General features: G+C 44.5%; 2 protein-coding genes and 1 long non-coding RNA gene across 7 annotated transcripts; 1 reads left to right on the top strand and 2 right to left on the bottom strand.

Moving 5' to 3' along the window:
* Positions 1 to 840: 840 nt before the first annotated feature.
* On the bottom strand, positions 841 to 1,359 carry LOC120640251 (lanC-like protein GCL2). The gene has a single exon (XM_039916107.1). The coding sequence runs from the start codon at positions 1,294 to 1,296 to the stop codon at positions 841 to 843; it is 456 nt and encodes a 151-aa protein (XP_039772041.1). The 5' UTR covers positions 1,297 to 1,359.
* Positions 1,360 to 3,492: 2,133 nt separating this feature from the next.
* LOC120642625 lies at positions 3,493 to 4,239 on the top strand. The gene is made up of 2 exons (XR_005662661.1): positions 3,493 to 3,861; positions 3,984 to 4,239. It is a non-coding gene; the product is annotated as an uncharacterized LOC120642625 (long non-coding RNA).
* A 1,303-nt stretch (positions 4,240 to 5,542) lies between these two features.
* LOC120642371 (RNA polymerase II C-terminal domain phosphatase-like 1) lies at positions 5,543 to 19,802 on the bottom strand. 5 transcript variants are annotated; one of them, XM_039918860.1, is made up of 18 exons: positions 19,112 to 19,225; positions 18,401 to 18,720; positions 17,633 to 18,112; positions 16,876 to 17,086; positions 16,546 to 16,703; positions 16,384 to 16,454; positions 16,145 to 16,250; positions 15,974 to 16,060; positions 13,361 to 13,927; positions 13,210 to 13,276; positions 12,567 to 12,697; positions 12,433 to 12,486; positions 7,952 to 8,048; positions 7,275 to 7,480; positions 7,119 to 7,199; positions 6,791 to 6,856; positions 6,303 to 6,376; positions 5,543 to 6,134 (listed from the first exon to the last, which is right to left on the bottom strand). In XM_039918860.1, the coding sequence occupies exons 3-18, from the start codon at positions 18,065 to 18,067 to the stop codon at positions 6,029 to 6,031; spliced, it is 2,517 nt and encodes an 838-aa protein (XP_039774794.1). In that variant the 5' UTR covers positions 18,068 to 18,112; positions 18,401 to 18,720; positions 19,112 to 19,225; the 3' UTR covers positions 5,543 to 6,028. The 5 variants fall into 5 exon arrangements, 2 of the variants coding, with proteins under 2 accessions (XP_039774794.1, XP_039774792.1); XR_005662586.1 differs by lacking the exon at positions 18,401 to 18,720 and having other exon boundaries at positions 7,139 to 7,199; positions 19,112 to 19,802; XM_039918858.1 differs by lacking the exon at positions 18,401 to 18,720 and having other exon boundaries at positions 19,112 to 19,801.
* Between the last annotated feature and the right edge of the window lie 506 nt (positions 19,803 to 20,308).

Below are 20,308 nucleotides of genomic sequence, written 5' to 3'. Positions count from 1 at the left end.
GTCTTGGAAGCTCCTGCCGGTGGTGATCATATTCTCTTCTCGAAGAGGATCCACTTCTGCACCTGCCTTCGCTTAGTTTTCTCTATATCGTCCAAGTCGCGTTGGTCATCGGTTGGCGGATGCTTTGCCGCCCCTCTCTTCGTTGGCGGATACTTTGCCGTTGCTAGCGGATGCTTTGCCGCCGCCGTCGCTGGTTGGAGTTCTCTTCGGACAGATGTTTTGCCGTCGTTGTTGGTTGATCGGGCTTCGGACGGATGCTTTGCCGTCGTTGTTGGTTGGTCGAGTGGATGCTTTGCCACTTGTCTGTGTTGCAGATCTTCGCACCTTTTGTGGTGTAGCTCTTTTCGCAGGTTCAGTTGTGTAGTTTCGGCTAGGTTTGTGGGTTCGGGTGTTGCTTCCTGTTGCTCTATGTTGTCATTGTGTTTTTCTCGCTTGTGTGTGCGTTTCTTCAGTGGTTTTCTTTTTTTTAGTCTTTTGTGTTCTTGTGTCGGTCATACTCTGTTTGGTCGTATCAAGATTGTGTCTGTAATTGCTTTCTTTTAATGAAAAACGTGTTCAGACATAGTCGCGAAAAAAAAAATCAATTGATCTCATTTCAAACAAAAAACATCAATTGATCTAGAGAATCCAGTGTCGCAACTCACAAGCAGCTGACAGGCAACGAGTTGAGGTAACGCGCGACGGCGGCCTCGTCTCCGGCGTTTTTCGCCACCACCGCACCGAGCGCGCAGACCCCAGCCCGTCCGCATATGAACGTCACGAACCTGCAGGGTCCCAAATCAACTCCACCAAAGATACCAGATGAAGCGGCGGACCGGCGGCGGACACGCGACCCTACACTTACTCCTGGCCCGCGGGTGCAGACGCCGCGTCGCAAGCGGCCACGATCTCGGCGCAGGTTGCGAGGTCGGCGCGGTCTCCGGTGGCCGAGTAGGCCCTGAAGACCAGGAGCGCGGTGCCAAGCGCGCCGGTGTAGAGCGTGAAGTCCTCCGCCGCTCGCTGTCGCATCTCCCAAACTCTCGTGCACAACCTGAGACGGCAGAGGACGACAAAGATCGTCTCCACACGAGCCGACGAGGGCGCGACAGCATGCAATCTAGGGAGCTGCGGCACGTGATCTGTTGCCTTCTGCTTGAGTTGGAGCGCGGCGTGGAGGAAGCGGGCGGCGAGCACGGGGTAGGGGAGGGATAGGAGTGTGTGGAGCGAGGACGAGGATGAGAGTTCAGCGGCCGGAGCGGGCGCGGCTTCCTCCTCGACGTAGCCGGGCATGTCGTTGGGGAAGAAGCGGTCCGCCATAGCGGCTTCCGGCAGGAAATTGGAATCCGGCGAGCACGGCGGCGGCGGCGGCGGCGAGGTGAGCTTTGCTTTGATTCTGCCGGACAGCCGACCCACTCACTGCCACGTGGGCCCAGAATGTCTGTGGGTGCCGCATTTTTTGCTTTCGGATCCTTCTCATAAAAGATTTTCACAAATACACCCATAGCGAAACGAACTGCGTCTTTGAATCCAAGAGATCGGCGCCATGGCTCGTGGTCGGCGCCATGGCTCGTGGCGCCGAGATATTTGCCACTGAGTTGATGTGGCGTCGACGTGGCAGCTACCTCGGCGCCACCGGTGGTGGCGCCGAGCTCAGCGCCAGCTGCTGGGGCGCTGAGGTGCTCGGCTCTGCAAGCCTCGAGGGATGGGCTGCCCGCGCGCTAGCAGATGTCCAACACTTTCTTGCATATATGTTACGAATTAATATATGTGCTCGATCAAGTACTGAACCTGACTAGTTTCTGATATCGGTTCATCAGAGCTTTAGCATCCCAATGCTTATTCCTTCTTGACTTTTTAAGAGCAGCCACAGCTTGAGTGAAAAGCTAGGAGAGAGAAATTTCTAAGCCTCGATTTTGCCACGGGAGCTGTCGATGCTTGATCAGTACAAGCATCGAAAGTGTGCTAATTAAACTAACATGTCTTTTTTCATGCACCTATATGGTTGCATGCACATCTTTTAATTGAAAAAGATCTAATAATAATGCACAATTAAGATAGTTGGGTCCACTCTTAACCTAGGATGCCTTATATTTGATGACAAATTTTGAATATCAGAATGCCTTATATTTGAGGACTGAGGAAATATGTAGAGGTATATTTAATGCTATGAAACTGTAGAAATGTTAAGAATACCCTTACAATTGATTAGATGCTAGTATCTCACAAGCCAAGTTAATCAAATACATATGCGGTAGAAGGAAAAAGACTAATACAAAAATAAGTGAGCAAATATTTGGAGTACTTTTCTCGAGTCCGCACGCAGGGACCGCATGTCAAACTAGTATATGGATATGCATCTTGGTGAAAGCTCCAGGTGTAGGGCCAAAACACAGAAAGACAGAGAAATGCATGTGGCATCATGTGGCACAGTACTTGCGTTGGGCAGCTGCTAGCGTGCCGGTGGTGCAGCGCCATCGCTCGAGGAGCACCTGGGCACCGCAACAGCTGAGCTCGGCGCCACCGGTTATGGCGCCGAGGTAGCTGCCATGTCGACGCCACATCAGCGCAGTGGCAAATATCTCGGCGCCATGACTCACGGCGCCGAGACGTGTTATCTCGGCGCCACGAGCCATGGCGCCGACCCCTTGGGTCCAAAGACGCAATTCATTTTGCTGAGGGTCTATTTGTGAAAATCTTTTGCGAGGAAGATTAGAAAACAAAAAAATGCGGCTGTGGGTGTGGGTTCACAAATTTCGCGTAGGAACAATTTGACAAAGAAAAGATGATGAGAGGCCTCCCTCCGCTTGCGGGGTTTTTACATTTTTATCATTATACCGAACGACGCTTATCAGATTATTACTCTTAAAATGATACCTATAACTATACCAACAGGGAGAAGTTTTAATTATGGGGGCGTTTAGTTCTAAAAAATTTTCACCTCGAAATTTGTGACTTCTCCTTTGGACACATGTATGGAGCAGTAAATGTTGTTAAACAACAAAATTAATTGCACAGTTTGGATGTACACAACGAGACGAATCTTTTAAGCCTAATTAGTGCATGATTAGCCATAAGTGCTACAGTAACCCACATGTGCTAATGTTGCGGTCAAAGGTCTCGTCTCGCGGTTTCCAGGTGAGTTCTGAAATTAGTTTTTTAATTAGTGTCCGAAAAGCCCTCCCAACATCTGGTCAAACTGTTGATGTGACACTCAAAAAATTTTAGTTTACAAACTAAACAGCCCCCTATATTTTTACCACATTTGCTGATGTAGCATGCCACACCAGCCTCACATGCTGGTGCCCAGTCAGCTTCCGAACATGAAATGTCCTCTCTGCCCTGAACCCCTCCTCTCTCTCTTCCTCTCCGACAGCTGGGCTCCGCATATCGTGACCCTGCCAGGTGGGCCCCCACCTGTCAGCTTCATCTTTTAATATCACGGGCTCTGGCGCCGAACTCCTCGCCCTCTCCGCTCCCCGCGCCGTTGCGCACCCCCCCCCCCCCCCCCCCCCCCCTCCGCGCGCCCGTGCCGCGCCGCCTGGGCCCGCGCTCGCTGAGGATGCATTCTGCAACCTGTACAGGATAAGCAAAGCAGCTCGTGCCGCAAGCACCATCCACCGGCCATCCCGTCGCTGCGACCTGCAAGTGGAATGCGACAAGGAGAGAAGCCCAGTCAGCATCGTCGGGCTTTAGCAGCTCGTGCTCCATCCACCCCGCCAGCGCCCCCGCCGTCCGCGCGCCGGCGTCGCAGCACCGAGCTGTCGGTCCATCCGTCTCAGGCCACCGCGGCATCCTGGAGGAGCGAGTGCCGTCAGCGGAGTGCAAGGGGAGTGGGAGTCGGCGGATGCTCACGGGAACTCGTCGGACCTGGTGGCCTAGCGGGTTGGTCCCTGCCCATGACGATGATCTCTGAACTTGATTGCAGTCATGCGTTATCCCCCGACATTTCCTAATCTACTCGTTTTCCTCTTTGTATGGTATTCTTTTCCATTTCTGCTTTCCAGTGGGGATTCGAGGTAGGAGACGGAGCTGACTTGTGGGGCCTGCATGAAAGTGAGATGAGCTGCCGGATCCAGCTGTTAGAGAGGGGAGGAGAGGAGCTGATAGGGGAAGAGAGGACATTTCAGCTGAGCTTGTTGACCGGGCACCAACGTGTGAGGATGGCGTGGCGTGTCACATCAGCATTTGTGATAAAAATATGACTCAAACTTCTCTCCACCGATATAGTTGTGGTAAAAATATAACTCAAACTTCTCTCCACTGGTATAGTTGTAGATGTCATTCTAAAAGTAATAATTTGATGAGCATCTTTTATTATAATGGTAAAAGTATAAAAACCCCTCCGCTTGCAATTTGCAAGCACCTATGCAAGCACCTATCGAGACTCGAGAGGCAGACCGGGAAACTGACTGTTATATTATACAAGTGTCACGATGAGCACTAGAAAACTGTTAAATCAGATTATATCCCAAAATCTATTCATATTACATCTTGAATTGTTAAATCACATCTAAAGTGTCAAAATTACTAAGCTAACTTTAGATGTGATTTTTTTTTTTGCAAACGGAATGGGATTATATTGCATAGAAGAGCACAATACAAACCCAAGTTACACGAAGGCCCCTGAGAGATACATAAAATACGCAGAGCACACACCCAAGTCCTCCGTTCTTCTTCAGCTCCGGTCCCCTCCGCCGCCGGCCACCATGACGACGCTCGGCAACAAGATGAAGATCAACGCGAGGAACTGAAGCTTCAGAGCAAGATCCACAAGCCAACACCGAAAAGAAGCTCCAAACCTTGGAAGATGCCGCATGAGACATCGCCGCCGAACCACCCCGACGACGAATCGAAGACGCTGAACGAGCTTCGGCGCTACCTTTCCAGCGCTGGCAAGGGAAAGAAGCAACCAGCTCCGCAAGGAAGCTGCTGCCCCGATCCAGAGCCATCTTCGCAGAGGAAGAAAACCCGGAAGATAAAAATCCCATCCGATCGCAAATCGAAGGGAAACAAACCTCACCGACCAAACAACGAAGAACACCTCGCCGAAATTGGTCAGGAGGACCAAAAGCTCCATCATCGAGCCGCCATCACCATGGACGACGCCAACGGCGACGGAGAAAGCACCGTCACCCGGCGGAGAAGCCACTGCGGACACTTTATTCTAACCCTAGCCTAAAACCTAACCTAGGACTAGAAACTATACCGCCCCCGGCCAATTCGGCTTCCCCTCCCTCTCCGGCGCTGACGAGGACGCCAGAGAGGAGGGGGAAGCAATTCAATCAAAGCCGGAGCCAAGAAATCGCCTTCCGCCTGCGCTCGCTACTGTAGCAAAGGGGAAAGAAGGAAGGGGACTGAATATAATGGTTACAGGTTGAACAAGTTAACTTTAGATGTGAATTGTGAACTGCGTTGTAGACCATACAGGTGAGCCTGTTACTTATACATTTAAATCATGAATTATTTAACTATTTTAATTCATAAATGTTAAGGATGTATTATTCAACTATTTTAATCCACTTCTGTTTTCATCGATCAGACTTCAGACTGTTTCTAACATCATAAAAAAATCCATATCCATCATCACATCCTTATAACCGCACATCCGGCAAAAAATGGATTAGCATACAAAAATGTAATATCCAATCTGATCTGATCAGCTTTCATCCCCACCTACACCTAATACCAATAACCACTAGAGCCTAATCTACCTAGGTGTGCACAAAAAATGGTACTCTACGCAAACAGCATCAGGAATGTACACTAAGATCTACTCTCAATTCTGGTATCATAAAAATACGGATTCGACACAAGTCAGAACTTGAGCTCACTTCAGATCAGGTTACAACAACAGTTGAAATCACGGATAATGGCCGCTTGAAGATGATGGTTAGAAGAAACCTGTACACGAAACTGAAAACGCCATACATAGGCGTCATCACGTACAACTCTTGCCCCTCCTGCACTTGCAAAATTTTGAGGGGCAACGTTCTGCCAAGGTTTCCTGAATCTTCCCATGAGGTTAAGTAGTGCATATTTCACACTACTGTCAAGGAAAACGATTGTCGTCTCTAGAATATCTGCTTGATGGAATCCTTTGCATTGTCTGCGAGAAATCTGGCTTGAAGCGCTTGTTAAAATTGGGCGCAAATGACCTGTCCAAATAGAAAACTATTATAGAGCAAGCTTGCTAAGACTTGGGACGTTGTACAAGAACCAATATCCACCCTAGCAAGTACCAAGAAATTATGGTCTTTGATATAAAGCTAAACCTCAATAACCACCGAATAATGAAAAACAGACACACAATACCAAATAATCACCTTGGAGAGGCAGACTGTCTTTGAGAAAGTTGTCCCAGCATGGATTTCAACGTTCCATAAGCCTCATCAGCAGCCTATTAAAAGGAATTTTGTAAATGAACAGTTCAAGAATGAAGGGTGTAGATGAACCACACAATTCATTTAAAACAAAAGGCTCCCTTTTGTACAAAAACAATATGTTCATGCAATTTCTGTCATTCATCACATTGCACGATAGGACAGTACTTTTAATTTGTCTTTGCCTGTATCTTAAAAAGCAATATTTCAGTGATTACTTTGATTCCAAACCAGCTAGTAGCAAAGGTTGTTTAATGTGCAAACAAACTTTCAACTGAAACAAGACAATCAGTTGCCTAATAGAGAGAAAAATCCTCCTTTGCCGAATACAAGTGAAAATGAAGGCCCACTGACTCAGGCATATGTTTTTCATTTCAAGACACCCAAGAGCAAAAGAAAGGATTGAACTATTTATTCCATCTGCTTACAACCTGCAGCTTAGCTTCCTCCCATGTTGCTCCAACTCCTTTCCCTAGGATTTGCCCACCTATTTCTACCTGAAAAGCCAAACGCAATTTCGGAATAAGAATGCGCTACAGTTAGCATGAAAACAAACAAGATTATCTGTTTATGCCATCGGATCAAATTGAACCAAAAAGAAGAAAAACACACCAATGACAATATCATACACCAAATCATGTACTATCACAAAGTTAAATAGTAGCAGGTCTACTTTCACTAATTGATCTTACAATATCAAGATATACTAGACATGCTACATGATCATTTGATCCAGATGTTTGATCCAGATGTACTGACCTGAGCACGAACTTCTTTACCTGCTGAACCATCTGTAGAAGGCTGGGATAGGAATACTAAATTATACCCTTCAACTGTACACTGCAATGTACCATAACATCCTTTAGTTAAAAGAGCCTAATTGTCCAAGAGTTTGTAATTAAGGAAGCAACTTACAAGCTCCTTAAGAGCAGCAACAGAACCACCAGGTTTTCTTAAGTTGTCAATTCTGTCATTTATATATCTAGACTCATCTGAAGTGCTTGCAACTGGTAACATATCATCTCTATTGCTTCCTGGATATCTGTGTGAGTTTGAATAGCTATTAAAACCATTCTCCTTCACAACTGTCATCTTATCTGGGTCCCATGATAGAAATTTGTCTACAAATGAAGTTGAAGTCAAATATATGCATGTTTTATACAAAAGGAAGAGACTTATGCAAAGCTTTATGAGAAGATTGCTGGATTCTGTAATTTCCACCCTTTCTTAGAGGCATTCTGTACCTAATTCTGGAAGGAAAAAAAGCAAGATTCTGCATACTACAACCATGCCATCCAACAAAATGCAAATAGGTAGAAAAATCCGAACACCTAAACATTTAAGCAACCTTAGATTAGCAAAACATCATTCAAAACCAGAATGATAAAACTATTCCACAGTTTTGACACTTTGATCGAACCTCAGAAAGTCAGAAGCCAACTACTGAAAATAAAACTACCCATGACCTATCATCAAGTATAAAATATACCCAAAATGAAATGTTACTACAAAAATACCCCCCCCCCAGTTACGTTGCACATTAGCAACTCCAACTGAGCATAAAAAGAACGGGGGGTCGATCATCAATTCACCTGCCAGATTTCTTAAGGATGTATCAGCAGCTTGACACTGTGCTTCCTTCCTTGTTTTCCCAATTCCTTCACCTATTTTTTCTCCAAAAATCCAAACCTGAGAGGTATATCTATATCATAAGGTTTGAATAGAAAATACGAGACAAGCATAATAGAGTGATTTGCAATCAGTCACAAAGTTAAAAAGTCGGTGATAAAATTAATACATGCTTTGAGCTATAGATCAGCAAGGATCATGCAAAATGTAACTGTTAAGTATGATCAGGGCCCATAGGCCCATATGGACTACCTTATATACCACAACTGCAGACTCTGTTTAGACATTCACTCATTCAAGGTAACATGGTACAGAGCAGGTAGGGTTAGGGATACCTCATCCCACCCGAGATCCACTGTTCCGCCGCCGAGATCCACTGTTCCGCCACCGCCGGCCGTCCGGCGACCATCCGCCGTCGCGGATCCGCGAGTTGCGGACCCGTTTTGCAGCCGCCCGTCGCGGCTCGTGTGCGGGCGTGGCTCGTCGCCGCCCCGCCTTGTCTCACACCCCGCCCACCGTCGCTGCTGTACACGCGGCCGCCTGTCGCGGTTCGTCGCGGTCGTTCCCTGTCCGCCGCTCGTAGCGGCCGTCCCCCGTCTGCCGCCGTCGCGGCCTGCTACCGTCTGCCGCCGCCGCGGCCTGCTGCAGTCGCACACGCCGCCCGTCGCGGCCTCTGCTGCTGCATCTTCTTCAGGGGGGGTGCGGCTGTGCTGCTGGACTCCTCCACGCCGTCCGCCTCTGCTCTGCTGTGCTGCTCTGTTCTGGTTGGTTTTTGCCCTCTGCTGGTTGGTCTGTTGCTGTACGGGAGCTCTGCCCAGCCTCTGTTCTCTGGTTTGAGTACAAGTATCAGCATTTCTTCAACATTAAGTATCAGCATTTCTTCAACATATTGCAATCCAGTGTTATGGCTAGTGATATCAAACTTGATGCTGGGGTTCATACTAATGGAACCGTGTCAATCGTTGCTGCCTCTCAGAACATTGTTTCGCAGTCTTGGATTCTGGATTCAGGGGCTTCTTTTCATGTGACGTCTGACAAGTCTAAGTTAGTAGCATGTAAACCAGTCACTAATGCTACTTCTGTCCACAGTGCTGATGGTACATCATGTCATGTTACTCACCAGGGTTCCCTTCACTCTCCCTATTTTTATATACCCGATGTTTCCTGCGTACCTCAGCTATCTATGAATCTTTTATCAGTGGGTCAAATAGCTGATATGAACTGCTTTGTTGGATTTGATGATTCATCATGTTTTATCCAAGATCGTCAGAGTGGAAGTGCGATTGGGACTGGTCATCGCCATAGAGATTCTTCTAACCTCTATGTTTTGGACACCTTACATCTTCCTTCTTCCACTGCTCGTGTGTCATCTGCTGTGTCATCATCAGGGTCATCTTTCGCCAAGTGGCATCATCGTCTTGGCCACCTATGTGGGTCTCGATTGTCTACCCTAATTCATGAGGGTCGTCTTGGTCGTATCCCTATTGATTCTAGTTTCCACTGCAAGGGTTGCAGGCTTGGCAAACAGGTACAGCTCCCATATTCTAGTAGTACTTCTCATTCCACTCGACCTTTTGATCTTATTCACTCAGATGTCTGGGGTCCTTCACCTTTTGCTTCCAAGGGTGGTCACAGTTACTATGTCATTTTCATTGATGACTATTCTCGATACACTTGGATCTATTTTATGAAACATCGATCCCAACTATGTTCTATTTACCAGTCCTTTGCTCGCATGGTGCACACTCAATTTTCCACTGCTGTTAGAGTTTTTCGTTCTGATTCTGTAGGTGAATATTTGTCGTCAGCTTTTCACCAGTTTCTCACCTCCGAGGGCACCCTTGCTCAGCTCTCATGTGCAGGTGCTCATGCTCAAAATGGTGTTGCTGAACGTAAACATCGCCATCTTATTGAGACTGCTCGCACACTTCTCATTGCATCATTTGTGCCTTCTCATTTTTGGGGAGAAGCTGTCTCTACTGCTGTTTATCTTATTAATCGGCAACCTTCCTCCAAACTTGCTGGTAAATGTCCTGGTGAGGTTCTTTTTGGTATACCTCCTAACTATGACCATCTCCGAGTTTTTGGGTGCACGTTCTATGTCTTGCTTGCACCTCGTGAGCGAACTAAGTTAACTGCCCAGTCTGTTGAATGTGTTTTTCTTGGTTATAGTCCTGAGCATAAGGGTTACCATTGTTATGATCCTTCCTCTCGTCGCATGCATATCTCTCGTGATGTGACATTTGTTGAGAATCATCCGTTCTTTTACAACCCTTCTACTCAGCCCTCGTATTCGCCCACAGAGTCCACATCGTTTCTTTTTCTTCCTCCTATTTCATCCAGCGATACTGCTACTACAACACCACCACCACCTGTTACACTTATTCCCGATCCCACTCCTTCCATCACACCCGTTGAGCCTCCACCACCACCTCCTCCACCCTCTAAACCACCTGTCACAAAAGTTTACACTCGTCGTCCCAAAGCTCCTACCGAACCTCCATCTAATCCGCCTTCCTCGGCCACTCCTGATGCTCCTGTTTCTAATGATTCTAATACTCTTCATCAGTCACATGATGTTTCTAATGAGTCACAGATTGGTCAGCACTACAATTTACGTGATCGTACCACTATTGAGCGACCTGACAGGTTTGGTTTCTCACGTGTTGGTGCCGTTATTGATGAGCCATCCACTTATCATGAAGCTGCCAATATTCCAGAGTGGCAGGCTGCTATGACTGAGGAACTGGCTGCACTTGAGCGCACATGTACTTGGGATCTTGTTCCATTACCATCTCATGCAGTACCTATCACATGCAAATGGGTATTCAAAATTAAAACCAAATCAGATGGTTCTATTGAGAGATATAAAGCCCGCTTGGTTGCCAGGGGTTTTCAGCAAACTCAAGGTCTTGATTATGATGAGACATTTGCTCCCGTTGCTCACATGACCACTGTTCGCACTCTAATTGCAGTGGCTGCTTCTTGTTCTTGGACTATCTCTCAGATGGGTGTTAAGAATGCCTTTCTCCATGGTGATTTACATGAGGAAGTGTATATGCAACCCCCACCAGGTGTCCATGCACCTTCAGGATATGTTTGTCGTCTTCGTCGTGCATTATATGGTCTCAAACAGGCTCCTCGTGCTTGGTTTCAACGCTTCGTTTCTGTAATACGGGCTGCAGGCTTTTCACCGAGTGAACATGATCCAGCCTTATTTATTCATCATTCTCCGCATGGACGTACTTTGCTTCTTCTATATGTTGATGATATGTTGATTACGGGAGATGATATAGAACACATTTCTCATGTGAAGAAGCAACTTGGGGAGCAATTTCAGATATCTGATTTAGATCCTCTCAGTTATTTCTTAGGGATTGAGGTTTTGCATTCTGCCAAGGGCTATTATCTTTCTCAGTCCAAATATATACAAGATCTCCTTGCCCGCTCTGGCATTACTGATAATCGGACGGCTGCAACACCTATGGATCTTCACTTGCAACTTCGTCCTACTGATGGTGCTCCCTTGGAGGATCCCTCTCGGTATAGGCATATTGTCGGGAGTCTTGTTTATCTCACTGTTACTCGACCTGACATTGCTCATGCTGTGCATATCTTGAGTCAGTTTGTGAGTGCTCCTACATCGGTTCACTTTGGACACTTGCTTCGTGTCCAACGGTACTTAAGGGGGACATCATCTCAGTGCTTACTCTATGCTCATGATAGTCCACTACGTCTTCATGCTTACTCGGACTCCACTTTGGCGAGTGATCCCACAGACCGTCGTTCAGTCACTGGTTATTGTATTTTTCTTGGTTCTTCTCCTCTTGTTTGGAAGTCCAAGAAGCAGTCAGCTGTATCTCGATCAAGTACGGAGGCAGAACTTCGAGCACTTGCCACTACCACTTCAGAGATTGTATGGCTTCGATGGTTGCTAGCTGATTTTGGTATTTCCTGTGATACCCCCACACCTCTCCTTTGTGATAATACCGGAGCCATACAGATTGCAAATGATCCTGTGAAGCATGAACTCACAAAACATATTGGTGTTGATGCCTCTTTTACTCGGTCTCATTGTCAGCAACAGACAATTGCTCTTCAGTATGTGCCATCAGAGTTGCAAGTAGCAGATTTCTTCACCAAAGCACAAACTCGAGAGCAACATCGACTTCATTTGCTCAAACTCAATGCTTCTAATCCTCCATCTCCGCCTTGAGTTTGAAGGGGGGTGTTAAGTATGATCGGGGCCCATAGGCCCATATGGACTACCTTATATACCACAACTGCAGACTCTGTTTAGACATTCACTCATTCAAGGTAACAGTAACGTCTGCTTTCAAGATTACTTCCCGAAGCCCATATCAAGTTTCATAACTCCCAATATCTTAACATCCCCCATTAAATGAGACTATGTAAAAATTAGATAGTAAAATATTGTATCTACCTCAATGGAGAATTGCAACTCTGTCGTATCACATAAAGTTGATCGGTACTCCACCTAGGTGAACAAAATATGAGATATGTTAAGATATAAGATAAAGAATAAAATAGCAATATGATTTTTCATCTTAAAAATACCTTAAATCCACACTTTACTGCAATCTCCTCCAACACACCCGTGATTCCGCCATATTGTATGAAGTACCTTCCTGATTCCATTTGGCTGCTTCTTTGTCTTGAAGGAGCATGACGAGTTGCTATGTCCTCGCCTTCACATTGCAAATCAAGTTTAGAATACAATAAAGCACGCACCCACAATATTCCAAGAAAAGGAGTTGCATAATTTAGCTAGCAACAATAGGGATTTCAGCCAAACCATGTTTGGCAACTAGACCACACACAATATAATATGCAAAATATAAGAGGCAGCTAAACTAACTCAGAAGAGGTAGACCTCAATTTCCAGCCAAATAAATAGTCTCTTCTCATTTGGTTTAGAAATTGAAACCAAAAACTAGTGAACAAACTAAAACTGCAAGCTTCTTACATAACAGTGACAAAAGGAAATACAAGTGCAAAGCTTGCATTGAGAAAAGTGAAAACACACATAACTCTAAAGGGACAGTTTGAGATGAGAGACGAGTAGGTTAGCATACACTATGGATCTTAAGATATGATAAGCAAGCACAAAGAAAGACATGCACTGCAGACTGTACAATATGCTCAACAGCTGCAACTGCAAGAGGAACACCAGAACCATCGAAAGTAGAGAAACATATACCAGAAAAAGATCTATATGTTGCTGGTGCATGGTTATGAAGCACTTGATGATCTTCACTGTGACGTGGCTGCATAAATAAAGCATACCACAGACACCTCATTAACAAAGATCAATTAAAAAATAAAAATTCTGATAAAAAATGATCACAAACCTGAGGAGGATATCTCTGGTTCTTACAGCTATATCTATCTGCAGATGTAGGGTTGTCCCCAACAGGGAAGTATGATGGATGCTGTGGTTGCTTCTTATCATAATTTACAGAGTCAGACTCTAAATGGAAGTCTGTTGAAGGCTTATTCAGGTTCCTTGGATTCATCTCCTCTAAGGAAAACCAATTTCCATGAGATTGCACTGGCGGTACTGAGACTTGTGCAGGAGGTCCAGCAGGAAATGGCGGTGCAGCTTCTCTTGTGTCTTGACCATGCTGTAATATGAGAAGCCTTCTCCGAGTGTCAGGATCCAACTCAGACTCAGGAACCTCACCCTCTTCTCTAGCTGGAGAACCTTGTGAAGGATCCACAAGACCAGATTGAGCAACTGGCTGGCTGAATGAAGGAGGCTGGGGAACATGCTCATTATTCAAAGGAATCATGCCTAGTGGTGGTGCCATTGGGGTAGATGAGAATGCAGGGGTAACAAAGTGCTCTTTTGCAGCTACTGACATCACATGGACATCAGTTGTTATTGGATTCACAACTTGAAAGCTGGAAGAAGCTTCCTGAAAATTTCAGAGACAAACAAGGTGAGATGATTTAAGAATGCTAAAACCATTAGCAGTTGCTAGCAAATTTGAAGTTATTGGCTTACGGCATATATTAAGACTTATGTTAAGCCTGCTCATTGGATGTTTGAACAAAACCATAGGAAGCAGTTGCTAATAAATAGGAAGTTATTTAGCATTACCATTTGGTTGCTAGATGGAAGAAGATGATACAAATTGAATAATGCCATGAATAAAAGGTTTCTTTTTTGAAGAATTGATTGAACACTATAGATCAAACTTCATCAAAAAAATCTGCTGCAACAGCATCTCTCAGAATTTTGCAGTAGAGCTTACAATGTATCTTGCATTATTGCTAAAGAAATGTGCCCACTGTTGAGTTCCAAGTTATGCTTTTATTTTATGCTCATAAAAACCGTAAGAATTATAAGGTTGTATTTGCAATCCATTTTTAAGCTATAACATAATGAAGAAAAATCACACATAAATACTAAACAGTTACATCTTTAAAAAGGGCGTACCCAGTGCCGTAGGCTTCCCGCACTGTGCGGGGTCTGGGGAAGGGTTGTTTTTAAGCCCCAAGCCTTACCCACACAAATGTGCAGAGGCTGGGGCTCGAACCCAGGACCTTCCGGTTACAGACGGTAGGCTCTACCGCTGCACCAGGCCCGCCCTTCAAACAGTTACATCTTTGATATTCAAAATTGGATGATTTAACTCTAGGAACAAATATCCTAAATGAACACTAAGCATACTGCAAGACATGTTGTGCAGGGAAAAGTTTACTTAATCCCCTAAAGTATTGGTGCTTGTCTACTTAACCCCCTTAACTATAATCTATAAAACCAGATATTGAGCCCTCTAAACTATTCAATACCGTCTAAATACCCCCTAAGGCAGTTTTGGAGGCAGTTTTGCCACCATAGCAAGGTACATGTACGATGACATGGCAGCAAGTCGGCATATCAGTCCAATCCCTCTCTATCTCTACTACACTCAGGTCCCACATGTCATATCTTCCATCCTCTTGTTCCTTTCTCTGTTTTATATCTCCTGACCCCAATAATACTAAAAGAACGACAGATATCACTCAACTGTGCTCCTAGCTTCTCCACAATGCTCACCAAAGCCCCCCACGTCTACCGCCGTGCCGCGTGTCGTTAACTTAGGCCGAAAAGAGAAGAGCATGCTGAGGGAGCTCTACCGCGGCGATGGTGCCAGGGAGACACCAAAGATCAAGAAGACTACACAAGGACACTGAAAAAGAAAATAAAAATTATGCATCAATCAATTGGCTCGGAGCCAAATGATGATGCAATTCTTCTACAGTGGCAATAATGACAAGCTATACTACCCAAATCTCATTATTAATCAGTTAATGAGTGGAGTTCACATCAGATCGACTTGGAAGTCCAATTGGAGCCAGCTTCCCCTTGCTAACGCCGCATGCCTGATCTGATCCCCACCCTCAAGGCCTCAACGGCGTGCCATCCGTACAGTGCCGCCATATCTACTGGCATTCATGGCGGCCTCGACAATGTGGCATCAGCAACAACCATGTGCTCATGTTGCCTGTTTTGCGAGCCCTTGGCCTGTCAGCGTGTGGTGCCATCTAATTTGCGCATCAGATGGCCTACTGCTCTCGCAGTGCTGCCTACTGCCTGATTCATGCACCCGATGGTGTCAGAGCAAGAAAAGAAGGAACGTAAAGGGATGTCAAGTGGGACCGAGTGTATGAAAAAGGATGGAAGAGATGACCAGTTGAGTTGGCGCTACATCATTGTCCGTGTCATGCGCTAGGGTGGCGAAACCACCATCAAAAGTCAAAACTGCCTTAATGGGTTATTTAGACAGAATAGAAACCTTAGGGTCTCAAATATCCGGTTTCATACTTAAGGGGTTACGCAATCACACCACGATACTTCATGGGTGAAATGAAGCATCATACTTCTTATAATAGCAACATACTTGCTTCATCTCTATTAACTTCGAATTTTATACACTGTAGCAAAGTATCCAGAACAAGTCAATAAAAGTGCAAACCTTCATCCTCTTCTCAACCTCTGCATCTGCCATACCATCAAAAGCATGTGGATCTTTGTTTGCATTTGAAATTGCAGCATTCTCATCCTAGCAAAGGGAAAATTAATGTTTCTTGGTAGAAAGTAGGCACTAGGTAGCCAATCTGAAGCAATTTCCTTTATGAAAGTATACCTCTGAAATTAAATAATTGCTAACATCAGGAGCAGAAGGAATGCCATCCATTTCATCTTCATAACGAACCTCACTAATCCGGGGTAGGATGCCCTCGTCAAAATCTCTGCCAATAGAACGAATCATAAAACTTATTCTTAGGCAAAAGATTGTACGGAGCAGTTTGCATGGCAGCAGATACAGGACAATGTCATGACAATTAATTATTTAGAAGATCATATAGACAAATATGTCCTTACTTGAAGAAACCCCCCCTAACATTGCAAGCAACATTTCGGGCGACGCAAAGAACCGGAATAGGGAAGTTTGCCTAAAAATTGAAGAAAAAGTGACAAGGAAACCTCAGTAACCCATAAAATAAGATAGGTTTATGTTGCTATAAAGTAAAAATCAACCACTACCTCTGCCTGAGGGGCATAATATGGAGCAAATGCAGGAACAACGTGAACTCTACGCTGATCCTTCTCATCCCAAACTTTCAAACGGTCGTCAATAACAAGGGCCATTCCAGGGTTACAAGATCCATCATGGAATACATTTAGCAATGATTTTTTTGACCCTAGATGAGTAAATGTAGCATTAAACATCAAAAGGCTGGAAAGATCACAAGAAATTAAGTCCATGCACATGGAAATTCATAGAAGGGAGTAATACTATCAACAAACTTAAGAGTTTAGCAGTGACGTTATGCTCCTGATGTTTGTATTTAAGAAAAAATGTTTAAAACATACCAGATTTGACACAGACAAGTCTGTCAAGAAGTTGGACAGAGTTTATCAATTTTGAATCTGGATCAAGCAACCTCCACATTTCCAAAGCATAGTCCCTCTCGGCCATTGTGCACACATACACCTCAAAACGTTTGCGACCCCTTGCAATTAAGTAGCTCCGAAGGTCGTCCCATGCTGGTCTTAACCGTACCAGGACACTAGTATCTCTTATCTAGAAAACAGAAGGGAAGAGAAAAATAAGCCAGAAAGTCAATTGGCAAGCAAATGTAGTTGAATCAAAGCCTGGTAGATACAGGTATTACTACTATCAAAATAAAGTTCAGCTCTACAAGAGAGAAGAAAGAAAGATTGAACTTTTGGTTAGCCACAACCCTTAACCCATGTAACTTGGCCCTAACAGTATGGTAAGCCCTGTGTGCTAATAAAGCATTTGAGCACATAAAGCAACTGTCTAATGAACAAAATAGCAACAATAAGATTTGTGTATTATTTTCTTCTCCATGAAAAAATTATGCCAAGTAAAATCAGGTAAATGAGATGTCTGAAAAATATATTAAATTAACTTGTGGTGGTATAATTCAGTTTAGAACATCATGCAAAATAAACTGAATAAGGCAATACATTTCTATGCTTGCGAAAAGAATGGTGTGATCGATAACAAAAAGTGGAAGCAACATACATTTTAACATCACATGCTTTTAGAAAAAAAATTGTTTTGAGCTGTTTAGAGTAAAAGCTTATGTTATGAGTTACGTACCGATGGATTTATACGTGTCAAGATAATATTTTTCTCTTGTAACCTTATAATTGGGCGTGTCATAGGTTGTTGATGATTGTCAGCTAAGGGTGGGATGACCTCGGATTGTACTTTATACACTTCGCCGCCATCAGTAACCTGATCACTTTCTATATACTGCTTTAGTATAGACTTGTCATCTTGGTACCTCTTGATCTCTGCCAACATACCACTGATGCGCTGAGGATCAGTCTCATTACCCAATTTTCTCTGAAGTGTATCTATCCTATCTTCAAAAGACCGAGTAGTATTGGCAATAATTAATGTTTCATCAAGGTCAAACACAATGCCAAGACATCGAAGATTCAACATGCTCAAGCACGAGTTGTATAATCCCAATGGTACTTTATATCCCCAAAAACATGCATGATTTGGCAAGTTCCTCTTAGAAGTCATCGCCACTAAGTGTATCTCTTCCGCTCCAAGTGGAAAAACCGCTGTCTGCAAACATAATGCATCAAAGGGAACAAGATCAAACACAGAATAAATGTTTTCCACTTAGGGAATAATAAAGTGTGAAAACTTTGAAGAGCACAATGAAAGACATGGAATTTTACAAGGCACTTATAGCATATATAAAGTTTCCATAAAAAAGCCTTGCATATCAGAGTAACATTGTTATAAATTTTTGAAGCAGGGATTAGATGAACACCATTTACATATAAAATGTTGAAAAAATAAAACAAGAATTTCACAGTGGCGATAAATTTCACTACTCAGAGGACTCACAGGGACCAAAATAATATTTCTTAATACATATGCGCTCTTTAAAGAATACTGGTCCGATGAAATCCAGCAACATATTAACTTGCCAGTAGATGATTGCCATGGACATTAATTTGTTCAAATTCGAGTAATGCTTCGCTCATTCCTCAAATAGCTCTGTGAGCATATGTGAAGTTCAGATGTCAGGATGTCAACTGCTGAATAACACCAAATTCTTCATAACCTCCAGCACATCTCAATAACCAAATGACCAATATGTCGCATTCAAGATCTCAAAATATATTTTGATATTTGCTCCATTTCTGAAATACGGAACTCTGTTCCTGAAACTCATCCATTGAGCAATCAGGCCAGGTTCTATATTTGCATCAGTTCTATTACTTGAGATCAAGTCAATACCAAGACCATTGTCCAAAAACATTGTATATAAAAGTGAATTCTCATATAAGTTCCAGTCAGTATTTTTAATCGTGTCACATCTTTGTCAAAAATACCAGTCCACAGATAAATAAAATTGTTCATGCTGAATACAATAACCATTAATGGAGTAAATATTCCAGGAATAATTGATTCAGTAGTTTCTCTTCTGCAAATAAGACTCATGGTGTGGCTAAGGCTGTCCACATAAAGTAAGAGGTTCGATTTGTTCATTTATTCCATTAGTTCACTTTGCTGCTTACTTGTTTCGGTGCCAGGAATGATTCACATGTATACCTTGTTGTCCCTGAGGCAAGCGGTGTGCATGGCGACGAGCGGCGGTGGGGGCTCGTCAGCCGTTGATGTGGGACTGGACTCCATCACGAGGCAACGGGCGCCGGCCGCGACGGCGTGCAGCACGGCGAGCGGCGGGCACCGCTCGCTGGGCGGCGACAGGCGGTCCACCCGGATCGCCCGCGCCCATGACAGGTCCGTCAGGCCCTTGGGCCACAACTCCGCCTCCCCAACGGGGATGTTCCCGTAATAAACCACGGACTTGATCATGTCCGACGCACCGGCGGAATCAGGTTCGCACCGGGCGAATCAGATCCCAAATCCGAGTGGTTCCAGAGATGCAAATCCTCGGTTCAGCAGAGTCTGTTGCGCACGTCCACGCACCGCGCGCGCACTGTCCGCGCGCGCTAACAGGTTGACGGATCTGCGCGCCGGTGGATCTGTTCTTATCGAGTCTCCAGAACCAAAAGGAATTCAGCGACAGATAGATGCGCGCGTGCTGCTGCGTTTATGGTGCTTCTTCGGATCGCATTCGAGTTCTTCGCAGATTACGGACGGATTTGGTGCCTCGAGGTGGGTTGAGGATGGGTTTTGCGCAGCTCGTGCTAAGCCCCGGCAATGGCGGCAGCGGGGACGCTCGGGGAGGAGAAGGGAAGGGGGAGGGGGTAGGTGGCGACTTGCAAACCCTAGGCTGTTAGATATAGGGGCCGAGCCCATAAATAATTCATCTCAAAGGCATACTCCCGTACTTAGTTTAATCTTGCCGATGGACCATCTCTACGACAAAAAATTTGCGGATAAATTTAGTATATATAACTAATCAAAATCTCTTATCCTTGCCCATCTATATATTCTATACTAGATGATACCCCGCGCGTTGCTACGGGATTTTTTAAATAAAATTTTAACGTTAAATTTGAAAATAGAAAAATTAAGATGATTGCATGACAACATTCAAAAAAAATTGATGGAAAACATAAATAGATGGCCCTAGTGGATGTTGATGTGGCATTTGATATAATGGGTTCCTATATGATGCGGATAACTTGTATGTTAAGAGAAATAGAGTAAACGACTTTAGTGGGTGTCATATATATATATAGGCTATACAGATGATATGAATTTTACTTGCATGTTATTTTTTATGAGGATCTGGTAGAAATCGATAAACTAACAAAAGTAACATCAATAAAATATTTG

This window comes from Panicum virgatum, chromosome 7K, assembly GCF_016808335.1.
Source record: "Panicum virgatum strain AP13 chromosome 7K, P.virgatum_v5, whole genome shotgun sequence".
In the NCBI taxonomy this organism is placed as follows: domain Eukaryota; kingdom Viridiplantae; phylum Streptophyta; class Magnoliopsida; order Poales; family Poaceae; genus Panicum; species Panicum virgatum.
This window is presented reverse-complemented; position numbering and strand designations above follow the sequence as displayed.

Excerpts from the sequence above, each read along its gene's own strand:
- LOC120640251 (XM_039916107.1), bottom strand. The coding sequence starts at position 1,296 with ATGGCGGACCGCTTCTTCCCCAACGACATGCCCGGCTACGTCGAGGAG.
- LOC120642371 (XM_039918858.1), bottom strand. The coding sequence starts at position 19,378 with ATGATCAAGTCCGTGGTTTATTACGGGAACATCCCCGTTGGGGAGGCG. Across the intron at positions 7,200-7,274 it reads TTGCTGCTCTTAAGGAGCTT|TGTACAGTTGAAGGGTATAA; the intron begins GTAAGTTGCTTC and ends GGTACATTGCAG. Across the intron at positions 6,857-7,118 it reads GTAAAGAAGTTCGTGCTCAG|GTAGAAATAGGTGGGCAAAT; the intron begins GTCAGTACATCT and ends TTGGCTTTTCAG.